This window comes from Trachurus japonicus, chromosome 3, assembly GCF_045865225.1.
Source record: "Trachurus japonicus isolate A0001 chromosome 3, Traja_1.0".
Classification (NCBI taxonomy): Eukaryota; Metazoa; Chordata; class Actinopteri; order Carangiformes; family Carangidae; genus Trachurus; species Trachurus japonicus.
The window spans coordinates 728575-752266 of record NC_140909.1 but is presented as its reverse complement, the minus strand read 5'-3'; the positions used below and the strand labels follow the sequence as shown (position 1 = coordinate 752266).

The following is a 23692-nucleotide window of genomic DNA, read 5'->3' as shown; positions in this document are numbered from 1 at the left end:
ATAAACGTTAATGTGTTGTTAAGCCCTCGTTATAACTTCTGTAAACGATGCGAACGCGAGCGCATCATGGCCGCCACGCGGCACCTCGCGCCATCAAACGGACGCAGGTAACACGTGGCGGCCATGATGCGCTCGCGTTTGCATCGTTTACAGCAAGTTTATCACGGCCCTTTACAGTAGCTGGGTTTCCATCCAAGTCGTATCGAATTTAAAAGCGGATTTTGTAAAAATGCGCAAAAAGCAAAGCGAATTTATGACCGTTTCCATTCATTATTGTTTTGCGATTAGGAGGAGTGGTGCACCGTGAGATTACGTCATAAGAGAGCGTGAATGTATCCAACAGTTGACACTCAGCTGACACTCAACATCATGGACAATTTACGTACTTTCCGGACTATAGACGCACCTGTATAAGCCGCACCAGCTACATTTTAAAAGAAAATACTGTACATATTATATAGGCCGCACTTGAAGACGCAGGTTTTCATGTTGTAACATGAGATATTTACACAGAAAGACAGTAGGAACTGTGACAGTCCGCTCGCTTTTCTGCTGTTTTGGTTACGCTCCTCTCCTCCATGTGCATCTGTTTACATACGAAGCTGGTGAAAAATCAATAAATGTAGCGGTGGATAACGTTACATAACGATGTTACGGCGTGTGTTTGTGTAGTCTTAACCGTCATAAACAAAAGATTATGGGTTACGGAGCGCGTTTGTGTCGCGGGGTGCAGAGAGGAGAGCTGGGACACCGGGGCGTTGTTCTCCATTTGTTTGAACGTCGCTGGGTGAAGTCCAGCAGCTTCACCCACAAACTCTGCCTCAATTCGCATAATCTGTTTCCAACACAAAAACTCGCATTTCCTTTATTCGATACGCTGACAAATCCACCTCCTCCAAGCGTATAAACTTTTATGCGCATTTACTGCCTTTATTCGAATTTCTGGCGTTTCCATTCAAGTATTTATGCGCATTTTCACAAAATGCGCATAAGAAAAGGTGGATGGAAACCCAACTACTGACAGCAGCCATGTTTCCATCCAAAGTGATTCGAATTACTGGGAAATGCGCATTAAAAGAAATTAGAATCCTGTGTGTTTGCCCCCCCCCCCCCCCCCGGGCGGACTGGCGGTCTGATTTGAACACATTAGAGCGATTTAGCACATATGTTTATTATTGTCATGACGCGACCTGTGTGTGTGTGTGTGTGTGTGTGTGTGTGTGTGTGTGTGTGTGAGAGAGAGAGAGAGAGAGACTGTGTTAATGATAAACGCTGGATGCGCTGGTTGATAACTTTGGTTTTTACTGAGGAGGAACTATGAAGAAGTGCAGTAACATCATTATGAAGGTGTGTGGGGGCTTTTATTTTGCTGTGACGCTGCGCTACAATTAATTACATGTAGTGAAACCCTGATGTTGTCTTGTGAGTGAACTGAAACACTGGAGCAGACGGGGTGACGGTGCGCTACGTCACTTAATTCGAATCATCAACCAAAACCCGGCCCAAGCAGCGTATTTCAGTTTGTGAGAATCAGGGGATTTTAATTCGAATCACATCGTTTCCATCATCATTTTCCGATGCGATACATCTCGATGCATCTAAACAGCTGATGGAAACATGGCTACTGTGTGGATCAGAACCAGGATCAGAACCAGATTAGAACCAGAACCGGAGCGACCCACCTGCTGCAGACCACGGACGGCGTCAGACTCAGGAGTTCATGGAAACGGGTCTGGAAGGCTCGACCGATGGAGTCGATGACATCACAGGCTGCACCCCGAGGACACTGCAGGATGTAACAGGCTGGGGGTATGTAGGGGGAGAGCGGGGCACAACCTAACGGATTTTGTTTTGGGTAAATATCTACAGATATATTTGAGTTAGATAATTTGTTTTTTTTACACAAGCAACATACACATCTCTACTACAAATGAGCACTGGAAGTTTGTTTCTAGAACTTACCATTCTTTTACAATTTCACCACAGATGGAGGAAGTGAAACGTTACAACCTACCCCACTGGTGGGGTTAATTGTAACAGGGGGGGTGTTAGTTGTAACGCATGCTGGAAAGGTTTGTTTAAACAATTGATTCAGTACAATTTTATCTGAAGACTGATTGTTTGTCCATCTATGATACTAATAGATACTCTGTAAGAAAAACATTGCTATTTTTAGAAAATAAAAGAAGAAGAGCACTTTCAAAAAAGCATTAATATAATTGGAATTAATCAGGCTGTCATTAGAACAAAAAAACGCTCTCCAAAATGTAACATGAAATTATTATTTTAAGTTTAACTGATATAATGTATTTTAATAATAATAATAATGATAATATTAATAATAATAATGCTCACTCTCCCTTCTCTTTCTAGACCTCATTCGGGAGATTAATTGCTTTTATCAAGGGTGCAAACCTGTCACACACTGTTTTGTTTTTTATTTTTATTTAATTTTCATCTTAATTTTTATTTCTGTTTTGTGTAATTTATTTATTTATTTATTTATGTTATGATTGTGCTTGATCAGTTTTTTGACGAGGTGACAAAATCATGGAAGGAAAAAAAAATAGGTCAATATATATATTATTTTTTAATTATTAATAATTCAAATTATTATGGACACTAATGGACCTATTTTGCATTTAAAACTGCTATTTTCGCAGAAAGGTTAAGTTTGCACCCCTGTTTTATGTCGAAGACTACATGAGGGGTTAGTTGTAACACAGTGTTACAACTAACCCCTCATGTAGTTTCCTTACTCTTGCCTAGCTAGCACTGGCTACGAGCTAGCTACAAGCTTTAGCATGGTACCATTTTTTAGCTAAGAAAACGCTGAAAAAGATGATATAAGAATGGTTTTGGGGACTTGCACACATGCTTCAGCAACCAAAAAACTAGCGATATGGAAAAATATACTTTCATGGCGCTAAAACACACTTTCGCGCATAACTCTGTGAAATCGCAGCGGGATCTTCTGAATCTCCTCCACATAAAAGTGTTAACTAATACGGACCTGTGGCCGGAAGTTGGCGGAAGTTGACTTGTGCGTCTGGATAAAAAGTCCGTGTTTCAACGTGCCCCGCGTTAGGTTGTGCCCCGCGCTCCCCTACACATAGATATATATACTGTCATCATTATACTATCTATACAGAGTTGGGTACAACAAAAACTATCAACATTTAAAGGGACAACGAGGAGTTTGTATCTGGTTCTAACAGAGTCTCATATTAATGTGGATGTATCTACGTTACCACTTGTTAACGGGTCCATTTAGATTCATATATGGTTTTGTCTCTATAGTTACACTGCTCAAAAAAATAAAGGGAACACTTAAACAACACATTGTAACTCCAAGTATATCACACCTGTGTGAAATCAACCTGGAATGATCATTTTGATTTACATTGATCATTTTTATGTTATTTTGTTCTCAACACACTCTACTATATATTGAATAACGATTTTAAACTGCAGTATTTCATTAATTGAGATCTAAGATGTGTTGTTTAAGTGTTCCCTTTATTTTTTTGAGCAGTGTATATTGATATTATTATTTAGTGGTGGAAACGCTGGGCGAGCCTCTGGCTTTCATTCTTGATTACAATAAAAACATTCTTGTCAAATGTTTTCTCTTTCATTCGTTTTGCGCCGGTCCAAAAATTTCACAGTGCGCGCTGAGGCTCACTTTCCAAAACTCCTCGTTGTCCCTTTAAGGGCACAGCAACAGCAACAGAACAAAAAACATCAATAAAATAGAAGAAATTCAATAAAATGCATGGGTAAAGAGGTATATTATGTTTATGACAGTGTTATGAAGTGTGTGTCACCTCTCTGACTGCTGACGTCTTTGGCAACGTAGGCGATGTGATCTGACAGGTCCTGTTCACACACACACACACACACACACACACACACACACACACACACACACACACAGAATCAATATTAAATATCACATCAATATAATATAGAAGAAGAAGACACTTTATTTACAGTAATCTATATAACTCTAACCCCTATAGCACATTTCCTGTCAGAGACAACTCAGTGTGCTTCATAACATAGATACACAATTAGCAAAGCAGAATAAAAAGATAAAATAAAAATACATATAAACAGAACAATATATTCAACAGTCAGCTGAATACACATGTTACTGTCTGGGGACGGTTTGTGACAGAGAGTTAAAAGAAATGTGTTGAGTTTGTTCGTTTTTTAAATTAAATGCTCAAATATGTCAAATTACTTAAACTCGCCGCCCTAACGTCCTGTTTATCTGGAACTAACCAACTCACTCAGTGGAGGGATACTGAGTGAGTTGGTTAGTTCCAGATAAACGGCTTTTTTCCGACTTGATGGACTAATAAAAAATGTGTAGCCTATAACGTACTACACTTTTTTTTTTTGCACATTATATAACCTGCATAAACAATGAAAATAGTCAAATTAAACATTGTGCAGGAGAGGTAGAAGCCAAAAAAGGCTGATGAAAATACCTCCCCTATGTAAAAAACAACAACAGTGGTGGTCTTCAAAGTAAGAAGATAATACAGAAATTCACATAACATAAAAAATAGAAAAGAAAAAAAGACAAATTAACATAGAAAAATGAAAGATACTGAATGAATGAAAAAAAAAAACCCCAAAAACAATTTACATTAAAAAAAATTAAAGGTTCAAATTGACAGATCCATAAGTGTTACAGATCTACACTTTAACAGGTGTGTTATTATTTTGTGACGGGACTTCTTGAGTCAAGTAACGGAGCATTTTATTGTCAGTAGGGATGTCACAATTACTTGTTTTAACAATTAATCACAGTATTAAACACCAGAATTAATTAATCGTAAAGATTCCTAAATACCGTCACTTTCCAAAAAAAGTATCGGCAGAGGAACACTGAACTGGTAGGAATTTAAACACTAGAGTGTCATTTGTAATAAAAAAAAATAAAAAAAATGATTAAAATTAACTTAAACATTTGGTATCGATGACAATTAATGACTTGAACATTTCAAACACTTCCCCTGGAGGATTAATAATTGGTCATATTTTAATAAAATATTTGTGTAAATAATTAGTAATATAATTATATTATGACTATATTTGATTTTACACATTAATAGTGTTGTGAAATTAATTAATGCATAATAATCATGATAATCGTGACATTGTGATTATTTCCCTGACAATAATCGTACCAAGAAAATCTATAATCGTAATATCACTAATTGTCAACAGCGTTATAACGGGGGAAACAGTAACTTTTTGGATTACTCGTTACAGAACAAAGTAATGCCGTTAGTAACACTCAAACAAACTTGGTCTCAAACCAAGAAAAAGCAGCGGAGAACCGTTCATGTTAATTATTATTATCTGTTATATTTCTATTGATTCTTTATTTTTGAAGGGTTTTAAATGTTTGTTCAGCAGGAATCAGCTTCTGTAAAAACAGTAACTTTTCTGATTCCTGAATGAAGTGGCGCCGTCAGAAACACCATGACTGTATAACGGCGTTATTCCGGTCAGTGGGTCTGTTGTTGTGTCATGTGTTGTTGTGTTGTTGTGTTTGAGCCTCGACAGCAGCAACACAACTGACCACAGCCGACACGCTGACACACACGGTGTCACGGAGCAGCATCGATCTGCTTCTGTCTGCTTCGCTGCAGGAAGAGGAAGTGTGTCATATGGAAATAACGAGGACACGGCGACAGGAAGGAAGGAGGTCGATAGGAGCTCGTTAGTGACGACTAGAGCTCTGTAAAAGAGAGTAAGGACACCTCCATTGACTCCCGTGGTAAGGGTTTAAGGGTTTAAGGGTTTAAGGGTATAAGGGTTTAAGGGTTTAAGGGTTTAAGGGTTTAAGGGTATAAGGGTTTAAGGGTTTAAGGGTTTAAAGGTTTAAGGGTTTTGCCCCCTAGTGGCAGGATATGGGTATTGCAAAAGCGCCCAGAAAACCCATTCACTCCAATGTATGTGTGTTGCCCACTTGCTGGTAAATTGATGAAAACGGCCGTGTTTTTGTTTTTAGGTGTCTTGGTCATATCAGATTATTTGTTTATTACAAAATGTAGATTGAAACATTCATGTAGACAACTGTTGTTTTTACTCTCCTATGTGTTAATGTTTATCTGTAAAGGATCCTCAATGATGCTATTAACGTGGGTGATCTATAAATGTCCTTAAATTATTGAAAACACCACACTGCTCATTCACCAACAATGCAGAGATGTCAGTTCTTTTGCAAAACCCATATTCCTCCACCAGGAGGCGCTGCCATTGGACCGATGCTGTCACTACTCTCTTATTGCAGTGCTCTAGTGACGACGAGGCGGTCGGATGTTTGGACGGTCGGTGGTGGTCCGGATACCGGAGAGCGGAGAGCAGGAAGACACTCGGTCACATGACTCATCACATGTTGGGTTCAGGTTTAATTATCCACAACAAGTGGAATCCATCTGTGAAAAAATGAATGTGAAGCGAATTCTCTCTCTTGTTGTTTAACTCTCCTGTTGTCCCTCTGGGTCAAGGAAGGAAGGCAGGATGAAGGGAAAAAAGGAAGGAAGGAAGGAAGGACAAAGGGAAAAAAGGAAGGACAAAGGGAAAGATGGGAGGAAAGAAGGAAGGGAAAAAGGAAGGAAAAATAGATGGAGGGAGGGAACAGATTGGGTCAAAAAGTAAGGAAGGAAGGAAGTCAAGTCAAGTAATTTTATTTGTCCCAACTTGGGCAATTTGATTGATACTGTGGATCTGTCTCAGACACTTAAAAACATGCCATAAAAGCTGGTAGGAAGGAAGGAAGGCAGGAAGGAAGAAAGGGGAAAAGGATTGTGGGAAGTAGGAAGGAAAGAAAGGTGGAGGGAGGGAACAGATTTGTTCAAGGAAGGAAGAAAGGAGAAAGAAGGGAGGAAAGAAGGAAGGGGAAAAGGAAGGAAAGAAGGAAGGATGGAGGAAGGAAAACAGGAGGGTTAAAGTAACTTCTTCTTCTTCCTTGTTTCCTTCCTTCCTCAGAGTTCAGGAAGTTGAGTTTTCTCTGTGTGTGTGTGTGTGTGTGTGTGTGTGTGTGTGTGTGTGTGTGTCCTACCGGCTCTCCTCCGGAGGCGAACGAGATGCTCTGCATGTGGTGGTGGGCGACTCTCTGAGGACACACACAGCACAGGAGACACACACACACACACACACGTCTCATCATTATGACATCAGAGCGTAGATCTGCTGTTTACGAATAAAGTTGAAAGAATCATCAAAATGTACAATTTTCTGACAGGGATATCAGACCATACCATGATATTCTTTACCAGAAAACTAATAAAACAGCTCCTCTGCAAACCTTCCAGGCCCATAACATGTATATTTAGTATAGGGCTACCAAAAAACCAGCAACAGAACCTCGTCGAAGCCCTAAAAAGTGTCGACTGGAGTAACATCACTCAATGCAGGGACCTTGAGACGAGCCGTGACTTATTTCTAACCAAAATAAATGAGGTAGTGAACTCCTTTGCCACTAGAGGGATTCATGAGAAAGGGAAATGAGTCTCACTGCCCTGGATTGACAATACCTGCAGAAACTTAAAGCAGAAGTAAGTGATATATTTGTGTTAATCTAAGTCTTAAATAGTTGTATCTTCCAACAGCAATCACTTCTATAGAGTGTTTGGTCTGAAACACGGGTCTGTCAGTCACTCTGCTCTGCTCTGAGCCCAGGAGAAAACTTTCCTTGTATCCTACAACCTTTATCCAATGAGGAGAGAGAACGGCATAAAGGGGCAGTCCTCTCTGTGTGTGCAGCCAAGGGATGCGCCTGAATGTGGTGACGTAGGGACGAGGACCAATAGATCCATGACGAGGGCGGGGGCTGCTAACTCCGTCGGCTGACAAGACGTTATGGTGCGTTCAAGGCAACTCGTAACTCGTGTTTTTCCGACCTGTGAAGTCGTACCAGTTCGATCTGGTACGAGTTCACGGGTCAGAAGTTACGAGTGGCCGTTATAGTGACTTTCACAGGTAAAACAGGTCGGAGAAACACGAGTGTGTTGCCTGGAACGCTACAAAGTCGTAAGTTGTGACTTGAAGCTGTAATTTACGGTTTCAAAAGCCTGCCTCGAACGCAGCATTAGCCAAAACCACCGGATCGCTTACTTCTGCTTTAATGAAACAGAGAGATCATCATTAAACTCTGGCCTAACAACAGATAGACAGAAATTCAGAAATAAGGTAAGGCCAAAGCAAACTTTTTTATTCATTTATGCAAAAGGAAATGGCAAGAAAGTTTGACAGTGCATGAATAAATGAATGGGAAAGCAGAGCAACAAAAACGATAAAGAGCTGGAACTAAAAACTGATGGAGTACTGGTAACGGATCCCTATAGCCAGTAAACTGAATGATTTCTTTATAAACTCAGTGCACAAACTAACTAAATCTTTCAAGGGAGATAGAGCCCATCTAAACGGCTACTTTCTGGCCTAAAAATGTTTGAAATGTTGATAAAGTGATATATTTACAGAGTTTAGAGCTAAATGTTTGTGTTTGGGCTGGACACAAACTTTTTAAAAACAAATTTACAATCTATAGTAATGGTGCCTTCATGTGCTATGGTAATTATGGTAAATACCAAAAGACGAGGTGAAAAGTGCACATGAACACCCTCTCATGTGGTATTTTCCACTGGGCAACTCGTAGAATTTTTTGATGCCCGAGCTGCCGAGATGAGAATAACCTTTGACCCTTTCAACATGGCGGCGAGCAACACAAGATTGGTTAATGGTAAGCAAGGCAATTAACTTTTAGAAAACAGTTAGCAGCTATTCACTCTATGTATGCGTGCATGTACAGTAAAAAAAAAAACGCTTTTAAAAAGCTAGCCAAATAGCCAGCGCTAAATCTCCATGAATATTATTTATTTTTTATGATTTAATATTTTATTATTCATAGATATATACACGTAGATGCCGCACGTATATCTATGGTTTTACCCAAGTAACAAGTCTGGTGTGACATCAGAGCGTGACGGTGTGACATCGGAGCGTGACGGTGTGACATCAGAGTGTGACGGTGTGACATCAGAGTGTGACGGTGTGACATCAGAGCGTGACGTGTGACATCAGAAAAATCGCTAAGATCAGATCTATCCTTTCTTTGAAAGACGCAGAGACTCTTATTCATGCCTTTGTAACTTCAAGGTTAGATTATTGTAATGTGCTTTTATCTGGGCTGCCCAAAAAGAGCCTTCGTGGTCTGCAGTTAGTCCAAAACTCAGCAGCCCGTTTGCTGACCGGATCATCCCGCTATGAACATGTCAGCCCTGTACTGGCCTCTCTTCATTGGCTCCCTGTTCGGGTCAGAGCCGATTTCAAGGTGCTGTTGTTGACGTACAAAATTTTAAATGGTCTTGCTCCGATCTGTATGTCAGACCTTGTTAACACTTATGTACCTGTACGGCCTTTGCGCTCCCAGGCGAGTGATTACCTGAGTGTCCCTAAGGTGAATAAAAAAACAGCAGGTGAGCGGGCTTTTTCCTTCCGCGCACCTACTTTGTGGAACAGTCTTCCCTTGGACATCAGGCAGTCATGTTCAGTTGAGGTCTTTAAAGCTAAGCTTAAGACCCACTTGTATACTGTCACGTATGAGTAGGTGTTTTTGCCTTCTCTGTCATCCATGTTTGAACTGTTGTTTTATTGTTGTGTCTGTTTTCACATGTTTTTAAACGTTCTGTAACTGTACAGCACTTTGATGGAAAGTGCTCTATAAATAAAACTATTATTATTATTATAAGAGTGTGACGGTGTGACATCAGAGCGTGACGGTGTGACATCAGAGCGTGACGGTGTGACATCAGAGCGTGACGGTGTGCCATCAGAGTGTGACGGCATGTGAAGCGGTCACCTGAAGGGACGAGGACGAGGTCAGAGTCAAACTGTCCGTGGAGACGCTGAGGACGACGCTGCTGCCGGAAAACTGCAGGTTGATCCGACCCAGGACGTCAGAGACAGATTTATGAGCCGGCTGAGGACACACAAACACACACACAAACACACACACACACACACACACACACACACACACACACACACACACACACACACACACACACACACACTGTTAGAGAGAGTGTGTGTGTGTATGTGTGTGTTTTCGAGTGAGTGTGTGTGTGTAACATACCCTCTTGGTTCTCACTGTTGTCTTGGCTGACGTCTTCTCACACAGTCTGCTGATTGCCTCTCTGCACACACACACACACATTTAGTTGCACATTAGTTCTTTTTGATGCTGTTTTCTGTTGATGACACTTTGACTTGTATCAACCTTCCTGTTGGTTTCTGTGACAAACAATGAGTCACTTCCTGCTGCTTAGAAATATTATAACAACTCAAATGCCATGTATTTTTTATAGAAAATTATCTTTTAGTTCAAACATATATAATTACTCAACTTGACATACTGCTGGAGGTTATTTTACTTAACTTTCTCAACGTACAGTATTGTATAGAGCTATGAAGGAGTGGAATGACCTTCAGAATTATGTTATACAACAAAGAAACATGGTTAGTTTTAAAATGAAACTAAGAGATTATTATTATTTGGATCATAATTTTGACCATTAGTGTAAATCTGTAAACTGGGTCAGGGCATCATTGTGTGACAGGATTCATAGTAAATGTTGTATAATGATTCAATGTAGGAGCTGGTAATGTTTATGTTTGGTGTTCGTCTTGGATGTTTTGTTTGTATGTGTATGTATTAAGTAGCCTATGTGTCGTTTGTAGATGGTTTGTATTCGAGGTCAAACAGACAAAGTCCCCTCAGAGGACAAACGTCCCTCAGCCACAGACGGTTTCCAGGAAATGAGTTTCTTCTTCAAAACAAACTGTAAGTAATGGATTTAGACCTCTCTCTCTCTCTCTCTCTCTGTTAATACGTCTGAGAGATCATTAGGAGGAAATTCATCTAATTGGATTTTCTGGCCCATCATTCAGCAGCGTCCATGTGAACAGAGGTTGCTGTGTACATCAGTGTTGTGGCATCCTGCTGTAGGATGTCAATATCAAATGAGGAGGAGGAGAAAGCCCCAGTTTATGAAACATTATACATTTAATTTGATTTCCCCCCTTTGAAACATTTCTGAAATCAGCCACATGTCCTGCAGATCTGCTGCTCCTCGGATACCACTGCTCTATGTATGCTTTTATTCTGATATATAGTAGCAGCAGTGTGTGTGTGTGTGTGTGTGTGTGTGTGTGCAGAGGACCTCCTACCGCGTGACTTGCATTCTGGTATCAAAGTCGAGGGTTCTCATGGACTGAGTCACCTCCACGCTGCCCATGTACTGAAAAACAACAACAGAAACAGTTACACACTGATGCAAACACAAACCAACACCTGTAGATTATTATCCACCTGCACATTTCATTTCATTTATTTAGATCTCCATTAGCTTTGGCAAAGGCCATTGCTATTCTTCCTGGAGTCTACCTTCACAGATGAACTATCCATTGCAGTCGATAAATTGGTGATGTGATGATGTGACAAGGCCCGACCTAAGCCAGCCAGCACCTCCTGTCCACACTGAACAGGAATAATCAGGTCTATCGTCATCGACCGTTTTGGGCAACAAGAACCAGGCAGGTGACCAATGCAATAGTTCCTGTCAGATTCAAGGAGCTGGAGGAGACACGTTGTTTTTCACTGTCATCACACCATCACATCACATCACCAAATCATCACATCACCACACCATCACATCACATCACCAAATCATCACATCACCAAATCATCACATCACCACACCATCACATCACATCACCAAATCATCACATCACCACACCATCACATCACCAAATCATCACATCACATCACCAAATCATCAAATAACATCACCAAATCATCAAATCACCAAATCATCAAATCACCAAATCATCACATCACCAAATCATCACATCACATCACCAAATCATCACATCACCAAATCATCACATCACATCACCAAATCATCACATCACCAAATCATCAAATAACATCACCAAATTATCAAATCACCAAATTAACACATCATCAAATCTCATCATATCAACAAATCATCATATCACCAAATCATCACATCATATCACCAAATCAACACATCACCAAATCATCAAATCACATCACCAAATCATCAAATCACATCACCAAATCACATCATCACATTACGAAATCATCACATCACCAAATCATCAAATCACCAAATCATCACATCACCAAATCACATCATCAAATCTCATCATATCAACAAATCATCAAATCATCACATCACCAAATCATCAAATCACATCACCAAATCATCAAATCACATCACCAAATCAACACATCACCAAATCATCACATCACCAAATAACCAAATCATCACATTACCAAATCATCAAATCACCAAATCATCAAATCACCAAATCAACACATCATCAAATCTCATCATATCAACAAATCATCACATCATCACATCATCAAATCTCATCATATCAACAAATCATCATATCACCAAATCATCACATCATATCACCAAATCATCACCAAATCAACACATCACCAAATCAACACATCACCAAATCATCAAATCAAATCAACACATCATCAAATATAATCATATCAACAAATCATCACATCATCAAATCTCATCATATCAACAAATCATCATATCACCAAATCATTACATCATATCACCAAATCATCACATCACCAAATCATCAAATCACATCACCAAATCACATCATCACATTACCAAATCATCACATCACCAAATCATCAAATCACCAAATCATCACATCACCAAATCACATCATCAAATCTCATCATATCAACAAATCATCAAATCATCACATCACCAAATCAACACATCATCAAATCACATCACCAAATCAACACATCACCAAATAACCAAATCATCACATTACCAAATCATCAAATCACCAAATCAACACATCATCAAATCTCATCATATCAACAAATCATCACATCACATCATCACATCATCAAATCTCATCATATCAACAAATCATCATATCACCAAATCATCACATCATATCACCAAATCATCACATCACCAAATCAACACATCACCAAATCATCAAATCACATCACCAAATCAACACATCACCAAATAACCAAATCACCACATTACCAAATCATCAAATAACCAAATCATCAAATCACCAAATCATCACATCCATAAATCACATCACCAAATTATCAAATCAACACATCACCAAATCATCAAATCAACATATCACCAAATAATCAAATCAACACATCACCAAATCATCAAATCATCACATCACACCATCACATCACCAAATCATCAAATCACATCACCAAATCATCAAATCACATCATAAAATCACCAAATCATCACATCATATCATAAAATCACATCACCAAATCATCAAATCAAGTCACCACATCACCAAATCATCAAATCACCAAATAAACACATCACCAAGTCGTCGAATCACCAAATCATCCCCAAATCACATCACCAAATCATCACATCACCGAATCACACCATCACATCACCAAATCATCACATCATCAAATTTCATCATATCAACAAATCATCATATCACTAAATCATCACATCATATCACCAAATCATCACATCACCAAATCAACACATCACCAAATCATCACATCACCAAATCAACACATCACCAAATCATCAAATCACATCACCAAATCAACACATCACCAAATCATCACATCCCCAAATCACATCACCAAATCATCAAATCACCAAATCAACACATCACCAAATCATCACATCACCAAATAATCAAATCACATCACCAAATCAACATATCACCAAATCATCAAATCAACACATCACCAAATCACATCACCAAATCATCAAATCACCAAATCAACACATCACCAAATCATCACATCACCAAATAATCAAATCACATCACCAAATCATCAAATCAACACATCACCAAATCATCACATCACACCATCACATCACCAAATCAACACATCACCAAATCATCACATCACCAAATCATCACATCACCAAATCACATCACTAAATCATCACATCACCAAATCACCAAATCATCACATCACAAAATCATAAAATCACAAAATCATCACATCACATCACCAAATCAAGTCACCACATCACCAAATCAACACATTACCAAGTCATCGAATCACCAAATCATCCCCAAATCACATCACCAAATCATCACATCACACCATCACATCACCAAATCACATCATCAAATCTCATCATATCAACAAATCATCATATCACCAAATCATCACATCATATCACCAAATCATCACCAAATCATCACATCACCAAATCATCACATCACCAAATCATCAAATCACCAAATCAACACATCATCAAATCACATCACCAAATCATCACATCCCCAAATCACATCACCAAATTATCAAATCACCAAATCATCACATCACCAAATAATCAAATCACATCACCAAATCATCAAATCAACACATCACCAAATCATCAAATCACCAAATCATCACATCATATCACCAAATCATCACATCACCAAATCACATCACCAAATCAACATATCACCAAATCCACACATCACCAAATCATCAAATCACCAAATCATCACATCACCAAATCATAATAACAGTTATTAACATTAGTATAAACGATAATAATAACAGTTATTAACATTAGTATTAACGATAATAATAACAGTTATTAACATTAGTATTAATGATAATAACTATGATAATGATTCCAATACCAGTCAATAATAACGATAATAATCAGTTTTTAAAGCTCTGACTAGTTTTAGTGACTGAGGCTGAAGGTTCACAGTGTTTATTGATCTGATAGAAACTGGTGCATTAAAGGGACATTTCGACATTTATGTGTCTTTGATGATGAACATATGACGAGGACGAGCAGTGAATGAGCAGAGTCTATAGGATGAGTGAGTCCAGACTTAAATCAATACACGTGTGTGTGTGTGTGTGTGTGTGTGTGTGTTAAAGGACAGACAGTCGGTCCTCATTTCCCTTCAGTGGACGACTCACAGGCTGCTGCTCTTAATCAGCCATGCGGACACACACCTCCGGTTCTAGGACACACACACACACACACACACACACACACACACACACACACACACAAGCGGAGCTGATGTAGAGAGGAGCCAGGATGAGTCACTACTGCCTACACAGGAAGCTCTGTGTGTGTGTGTGTGTGTGTGTGTGTCTGCACAGACACAGACATCAGAGATTAGTCTGCTACACAACCTATGTGTTGTTGTGTTGTTGTGTTATCAATACACGTGAATGTGTTGTCTCCTCTATAAGGGAATGTCCCTCTTACTCCTCTTTTTAAATCTTAATCAGTGGCTTAAAGACACAGGAGTGTGATCATTAACTGGACCTGACCGATTGTTCATTGTTGACTCGTTGTGGTGTCTGGATGTTGTGTTATTGTAATGTCCTGTACACTATTGTCTTGTCATGCAGTTGCACACTGCTCCCCACCTCTTTGCCCAGAAGACAAAAAAAGTTGCACACTCAAATATCCCCGACTAGTTTACTGTTTATTTCTCCCTAATCTGCGCTTCAAATTGTGAAATTTATGACCTTAACCGTGGTCTGTAGTGCAACTACAATTTTTTTGCAGTTTTTGCTTTAGAATTATTATTACTGTTCATATCAAGATGCTTCTGTGCCAAGAGTCGATGACACCAACTTGATGTTAGTTTTTTTTTTTCATATTGTTCATATGGCAATAAATGTTTGTTATCATGAACTGTAACTGACCTAGATATGGAGCAGCCTAGGTAATGTTGTCAAAATAATCTGTTATTAATCATTATAGTAATAGCCAATTGTATTGATATGTGGAGTTGTAGAGGTGAGGCCATAGCACCAGCATGTGGACGTACTGTGTTCGCTTAAGCCGTCGCTCACAGTCGCTCAAGCAGCTCATCAGGGGAGTTGAATTTCTGCTCAGGAGTTTTGAAAATTAGAGGGAACATTGGTGTCCAGTACCTTGATGCCGTGGTGATCGGCTCTGGTGCTGTGGCTGCAGGAGGTCCAGGACCGACCGGTGAGTCGGTGCAGAGTGATCGGTCTCTGGCTGCAGCTCAGAGGGAGGACGTCCCTCAGCAAGTCCTGGTTCTGGTCCTGGTTCTGGTCCGAGGCCGAGTCCCGGTGCGGGTCCGTCTTCGTCCTGGGGGGACGGTCGAGGTCGTGGTCGAGGTCGAGGTCGTCGTTGCGAAGGCGACTGTACTTGGAGCGTTTCAACATTCCTGCAGTTTTTAGTTTAGTTTAGTTTTAGTTTATTTCGGACATGTTAAAAGAAATAAAACATAATACAGAAATAACAAATAAAAACTTTGCAAAGACAACATATGAACAAAAAATAAAATAAAATAAAATAATTGAAAATAAAGATAATTTGATTTTTTTGTTTGTTTGTTTTTTCATATCCGAAAAGTAAGTAAAACTTATTTACTCCCACCCCTTATTCATAAATCTATCAAGTTATCTAGTCATTATAGTCTATACAATAAATTAATTTATGAGTTTATTTAACTGGATTTATTCTGATATATTATTATATTTATATACATAAATTTTTTTTACATAAATAAGATTTATTCTAACATATGATTACTAATCTTTATCTCTCTATATAGTCATATACATATAAAAACATATACAAACACATTCATACATACAAAGACAAACTGAAAGTACACAAACAGAGCAACAAATAAACTAAGTCGGTAAATAATACTTTCAGTTTCAAACAACAGGTGAAGAAACTCCTAATGGCAGCTCACAAAAGGTTGTAGTGTGTGTACCCATAAATGATTTATTTCCTGTGTGTGTCGCTGTATCTGAGTGTGTGTTTTGACACTGTATACATGTGCGATGATCCCCCCCAAAATCACATGCACTGCAAAAACTCAAAATCTTTCCAAGAATATTTGTCTTATTTCTTGTCAAAATGTCTCATTTCTAGTCAAAACTAATCTCTTTCCATTTAAAATAAGACTCATCACCTAAAAATTAACTTGTTTTTACATAATTTTCACTTGTTTCAAACTAATTTTAACTTGAAATAAGTAGAAAAATCTGCCAGTGAAAGCAAGTTTTTTGTGCTCGTAATAAGAAAGAAAAACTTGCTCCACTATCACATTTTTCTACTTATTTCAAGTGAAAATCTGCTTGAAAGAAGTAAAAAGTGTCTAAAAACAAGCTGCTTTTTAATGTGATGAGTCTTATTTTAAGTAGAATGAGACGTTTTGACTAGAAATAAAATATTCTTGGTAAGATTTTGAGTTTTTGCAGTGTGTGTCTCGATTGATCTCTTTGATTGTGTATTTCTGAATTGTATTTTTTATTTTTATCCTATTATTTTTATTGTTACACTGATGGGATCCCAGGAAGAATAGTTGATGTAAACTACATCTCCAAATCAAATACAAAATTCATGGTTCTGAAGAATCCAGAGGTGGAAACAAAACAACAGAGAGCAGAAACCTGGGAAGAGTCCGGGCTGAGGTCTGGACCTGGGGGAGGAGGTTTGTTCTCTCATCATCAGGGAGCCGAGCCGGACCGAGGAGAGGAACCAGAACCAGTTTTTTCCGATCCAATCCGATATCGATACCCGGGCTGAGCGTATCGGCCAATACCCAACACCGATCCGATCCTAGGGGAGACCGGGGACAGTAGCAACAGGGGATGGTTGCAACATGTCATTTTTCTCCAATCAGGAACAAGCTAGAGTGATGATCCTCACACTGCACATGCTCAGTTGGTTTACCCCCTTGCAGAGAAAAATCAGTTGAATTCAAAAGATGCTCCAGGTTTTATTGCAAAAAAACTGTTTTTGAGGTATGAAAGTATTTTTTTCTTGAGCTTTGTTTTTGTTAAAACTGTTGTCACTCTTTTTGTGATTCTGCTCAAACTCATGTGGTTTAAAGGAGTGATATGTTAACTTTAAGCTGATATGATTATATTGAAATTTGTTTATTTGGATAAAACCCCTTGAGATGTATCATCTCGTTTTCGAGGGGGTCCAAACATATAGACAAACATAGATTCAACAGACAAACATGTTCTCAACAATATAGAAAAACAAACAGACAAATAAACAAACAAAACAAGCAAACCAAAAGACAAGCATGTATCAAGAGCACTTTGTTTAGCTACATGGAGTTTAATCATGGCTGACCGGACGTGTCCCCGTGCAATATATGAATATAAAAACAGACCACAAAACAGTATTTTGACTTTTTTTTTACTGTTGTATTGCTAATATTAAAATGATGAGAGAATAAATGACAATGGCAATATAAAAGTTATTCCCTCACAAATTGTTCCATTCATCCTATGTCACTGAAAGTCTTTGAATATTTGACATCTGCACATGCAGTAATTCCTCCTCATCTAGACAAATCTAGACTGTAATTGCCATCTGATCAAAGCTGATGAATAAATAACTATATAACTTACATTTTTGATAATAATCCTTTTACTAGACATTAAATATATTGTATTTGTAACATGTTGCAACATCTGACTCCTTACACTCAAATGCAAATTGTGAAGAATGTGGATTCTGTAATCATCTATTAATTGTGTTGACTATTAACCGACAAATGTAAGTTTATTGTCATTCCCCCACTCTCTGCCTCCCCATTTTCCTGTCTCTCTCAACTGCACTATGAATAAAGGCAATAAAAGCCCCAAAAATACACTTAGAAAAAAAAAAGAAATAAAACTTGGACTCCCGTTCACTCACATGGAGACCTTTTCAGAGTTATATCCGATATCCGATCCAGCTAATTAGTCGATATCGGAGCCGATCTCTAAGAAGTACACTGCAAAAACTCTAAATCTTACCAAGAATATTTGTCTTATTTCTAGTCAAACCTAATCCAATTATACTTCAAATATGACTCATCACATTAAAAGCAGCTTGTTTTTAGACACTTTTTACTTCTTTCAAGCAGATTTTCACTTGAAATAAGTAGAAAAATCTGATAGTGGAGCAAGTTTTTCTTTCTTATTACAAACACAAAAAACTTGCTTTCACTGGCAGATTTTTCTACTTATTTCAAGTGAAAATGAGTTTGAAACAAGTGAAAATGATCTAAAAACAAGTTCATTTTTAGGTGATGAGTCTTATTTTAAGTGGAAAGAGATTAGTTTTGACTAGAAATGAGACATTTTGACGAGAAATAAGACAAATATTCTTGGAAAGATTTTGAGTTTTTGCAGTGTAGTCGGATCAGATCATCACAGGAGATTCCTACTGAGCGTTACGGCAGGTTGGACTCACCTGTGTGGGACCGGTTGGGACCGGTTGGGTCCTGGTTCTGGTCCTGGTCAGACCGAGTCCATCCACAGACCCGGACCGTGGGAACTTTCCTCCGTCGGAGCTGCAGCGTCACCTTCAGCTTCAGCTCGGCTGCTTTTATGAATGAACTTTCTCTCCTCTGCCTGTGTGTGTGTGTGTGTGTGTGACGGCGGCTGCAGATGAATGTGTGAATGGAGCAGAGAGTGACAGACGGCCCCTCCCTCACCCATAAACTACCGGCCAATCACAGGCGGGCAGGGTGACTCATGCTGTACACACACACACACACACACACACACACACACACACACACAGCACAGTAGAGCTCTGATCTTCTCTTCCAACACGACTCACAGCTCAGAGACTCTCTTATTAATATGAATGATCAATTATTGGCTGTTATTGATACGTTATTAGTCTATGTAACTATGTTCCCTAATAATTCATAAATCAATGACTGATCATATGTAATAATCAATGAGTGACTGATTTTTAAAGGGATAGTTCAACATTTTGGTAAATTAACCCCATTGCCATAATCCCTATATAGTAAGGGCATTTTAGCAGATATTTGACCAATCTGGGAACTAAATCCTTACCAAGAAATTTCTTCACAATTGTCTTTAGGAACGTGCGTAATATCATGTCTTAAAATTTTGAAATTCAACTCCCGTGGGAAACCCCCTAAAAAACTACTCAAAGTTGGGGTACCCGTAACTGGATTTTTTAACATTCCGTAATGTTAAATTTGGCCTCAAGTAACTTGTGAGGGGTCAAACTAGGGGTTTTTCATGATCCTGAGTTGATCGCAAACATTAGTTTTACACCCAAAACACTCATTGGTGGAGAAAAAAACAGCCACACCCACTTTTCCTGTTCATTGGAACCCCCATCACCACCACCAATAGAATGTATTGCAGAGAAGCCATTCCTTATCATTGCAGAGGTTGTGTCACTACTAAATACTCAATATAATGTAACTTTTATTCTACCTTTTTTTCTACAGGACATTATACAGACCCTCCAGGATTTTGTGGTGTCGCTAAATTTATTTAAAAAGTTATTATAAATGTAATTTATTATGCAGATCAGTAGCAAGCAGAGAGAGAGAAAAGACAGTGGACATGCACCAGATTTCACATACCAGCAACAACTGAAACAAGTTTGTTCGAAATGAAGATAGGGAAAGCACAAAAAATACACAGTGGTGCTACATTGATTGCAAACATGATCATGTTAATCTGCACACACACTGAGCATCAATCTCCATCGAGCATCCAGGCTCTAAGAGGTCGTTTTTGAAGAATGGAAAAAGATGTTGCAGTGTGTCACAAACTTGTTCATTCCAGCTTGGGCCTATTGCTTGGTCATGACTGTACGGTAGCTGTTGTAGTGTATTATGGGATTTGTAATGTGTGTAATGTGAATGCTATATTGGTGGGCCATTATTAACATAATATTTTTCTTGAAGGCCATATAAAAGTGTATCGCAGGACAGATCTGATATCGCAGGACAGATCTGATGATGAAATGAGCTGGTCACAGCTGTGACACTGCGCTGGCCCGTCCGCTCTGTCTGCTCTGATCGCAGGTTTGATTCCAGCAGCGGTGAGGGAGGCAGAGAGCCTCCACTCTCCCTCTAACCAGCTACAAGTCATTTTTCTAACATCACAATTAGTCTGAAGCTGGTAAAAATGAAACACAAGGTAAAAATCCTTGGTAGTTCTTCTGCCCTGCTCCGCTGATCAGAGCGGCGTCCCTAGCAACGGCCCGTTTTACTTAGCAACGGTCTGTTATACAGAAATAAAAGACTGAATACAGAATCAGTGAGTAATTAATAAGAAAGTAATCAAAATGCAGAATTCAATATATCCATGTTATTAAAAAAAAAGTGAATCCCCTCTTTTTGTGAGACTTGTCACAGCCCATGCTGCACTGATAGACTGCCTGCAGTCAACCATTTATTCCGCCTATAACTTTACGTCTTTTGGGATGGAATAAAACTGCAGTCCGGGGTTTTTTTGGCGACTGCTATCACAGTCAACAGCACAATATAATCCTGGCATCTTTCAAATAGCCTCAATTTTGGGTCTCTTGCTGATTTCCTCCTACTACTCCACTTGTTCTGGTAACGTGACGCTGTGATCTGTGCCCAGATTGCCCTGATTCAGACACAAATATGGCACACAGTGACGTCATGTGAATCTAATGCATAGATATATATACGTAGATGCCGCCTCTGACGCTGCTGCCTGTCGCTACCCGATCTGCGACGCTACCCGATCTGTGACAGCCACGTACGGCAACTCCACTTGGACAAACTTAGTTGAATTGACTTAGGATCACTGCCCTGTGTGCGTCGCCAGAGACGGTTTATCTTTTTGTTTATTTTTTAAAATACTTTATTAGTAATGTAAATTGAGGGTTGGTTGTGGTGGTCTGGATCTTGATGCTCAGAAAACAGGAACACAGGCGACTTTTAGTGTTTACTGTCCTCTTTTCTCGCCGGCCTCATCACCATGACAACCACAAACAATCACAACTACCACAACACTCACTGAATAAACCAGTCTGCCGCGGCTGTCTTATGACGGACCTCCGCGTTTTTTATTTTATTTTATTTTATTTTTTAATCATTTTCACAGTACCGTATTTTAAATTCACAGAACTTTAAGCATGTACGCAAATCGGGCAGCGCCCAAATGAAGTTTGTCCAAGTGGAGTTGCCGTAGGCAGCTGTCCAAGATGGCGGCCGGTCTGCGCATGCGCAGACCAGTTTTGTCACAGATCCGGTAGCGTCGCAAATCGGGCAGTGACCATGGATGTATTATATTAACGGTAGTGACACTGCCCATTGGAACGGATTGTCGCCGCCGCCGCCATCTTGAGCAGGAGGTGTCTAACTTTTACTTACTGTAGTCTACAGAGGCAGAGGTCTATCACTGAATTTTCAACCGATTTTCAAGCCGTTTGTTTTAATATAAATACTACAATTCAGGTACACAACTCACGTTAGCAGTTAGGGTTAATGTAAGTGCCATGAAACTGATATATGGCCTAACACAATTATATAGGTAGCCTACAGTGGTTTACACTCACTCGCCGGCCTCATCACCATGGCAACCACAAACTCACAGCCGGGGAAACAGCTGATAAGCCTAATAGCCTACACATACAGGCAACAACATAACAAACTATTAATATATTAACTACCGGTATATGCACTAAATGTAACACATATCCCACCCTATGATACGTTACGTTAGTTTCATTTATGTCAGATAACTCACCTACATCACATTCAACAAGTTCATAATAGTTATATAATATAAAACAACTTATTACTTGAGAAAAGTTCTTCCATGTCTCTTCGTTTTGGCGTTTCTTTCATGGGAACATCCATACGCGGCACAAAAGTTTGGCATTTTGCCAGATTCACAGCTGTCAAACCCTCTGACTGTTGATTGCTTGTCAGGAGGAACTACTCCTCAAGATGGCGGCCGTGAGACATTCCAAACAAGCCCGAATGCGGCATCTACGTATATATATCTATGAATCTAATGAATAGTAGATCACCGCCTAAACCTAACTGCAAAAATCCTCGTGAAGACATTAGGCCTACACCATGTTTTCCTAGCTTGATAGCTAATGGAGCAGTCAGCTAGCATTTAGGAAAATAAAATGGTCAGATGGTCATCAGATTCAGTCGCACATAGGAGTTGGCTAACTAACCATATTAGCTACTGTTAGCCAACTAATAACCATTTTGGTAAGACTTTGATGCCTATCTCTATAATGCATTATAACTATACTTATAATGAGTTATAATGTGGTTATAGCATTGTATAACTGTAATTATAAACATTCATAAATGATCATAATATTTTATTACAATAATCAATACTTCATAACAATAATCATAACACACTATAAAACATTTTATTGTGACTTATAAGGTCAGGAATTATAATACATTATAATTGTTAGTAACTCGCTGACAATGCCCACGTCGATAATACATTATAAATATAGTTATAATGTGTTATAATTGTCTTATAAAAGTGTATAACCATCATTATAAATACTCATAAATTATCATAAGGCTTTATAACATTTAGCATAACATATTATAGAGCATTTTATAAAGTATTATAATAGAGTTATAATGCTCTATGATGTGTTATGCTTATTGTTATGAAGCCTTATGATCATTTATGAGTGTTTATTATGATAGTTATACACGACTATAAGCCAATTGTAACACATTATAACTATATTTATAATCCATAAATGTGGGCATTGTCAGCGAGTTACTAACAATAACGTAACACAACCTCTGCAATGATAAG

General features: G+C 38.8%; 1 protein-coding gene across 1 annotated transcript in view; it reads right to left on the bottom strand.

Annotated features, from left to right (window-relative positions):
• The window catches only part of LOC146989369 (SHC-transforming protein 1-like), an 18197-nt gene extending 1918 nt beyond the window's left edge, over positions 1-16279 (bottom strand). The window contains exons 1-7 of the mRNA XM_085772857.1: positions 16022-16279; positions 11254-11354; positions 10160-10220; positions 9884-10003; positions 7085-7138; positions 3828-3879; positions 1653-1803 (exon numbers count right to left, since the gene is read on the bottom strand). Of these exons, the coding sequence (XP_085628983.1) occupies positions 1653-1803; positions 3828-3879; positions 7085-7138; positions 9884-10003; positions 10160-10220; positions 11254-11354; positions 16022-16279 (797 nt within the window). The remainder of the gene's footprint in view (positions 1-1652; positions 1804-3827; positions 3880-7084; positions 7139-9883; positions 10004-10159; positions 10221-11253; positions 11355-16021) is intronic.
• Positions 16280-23692: the final 7413 nt, after the last annotated feature.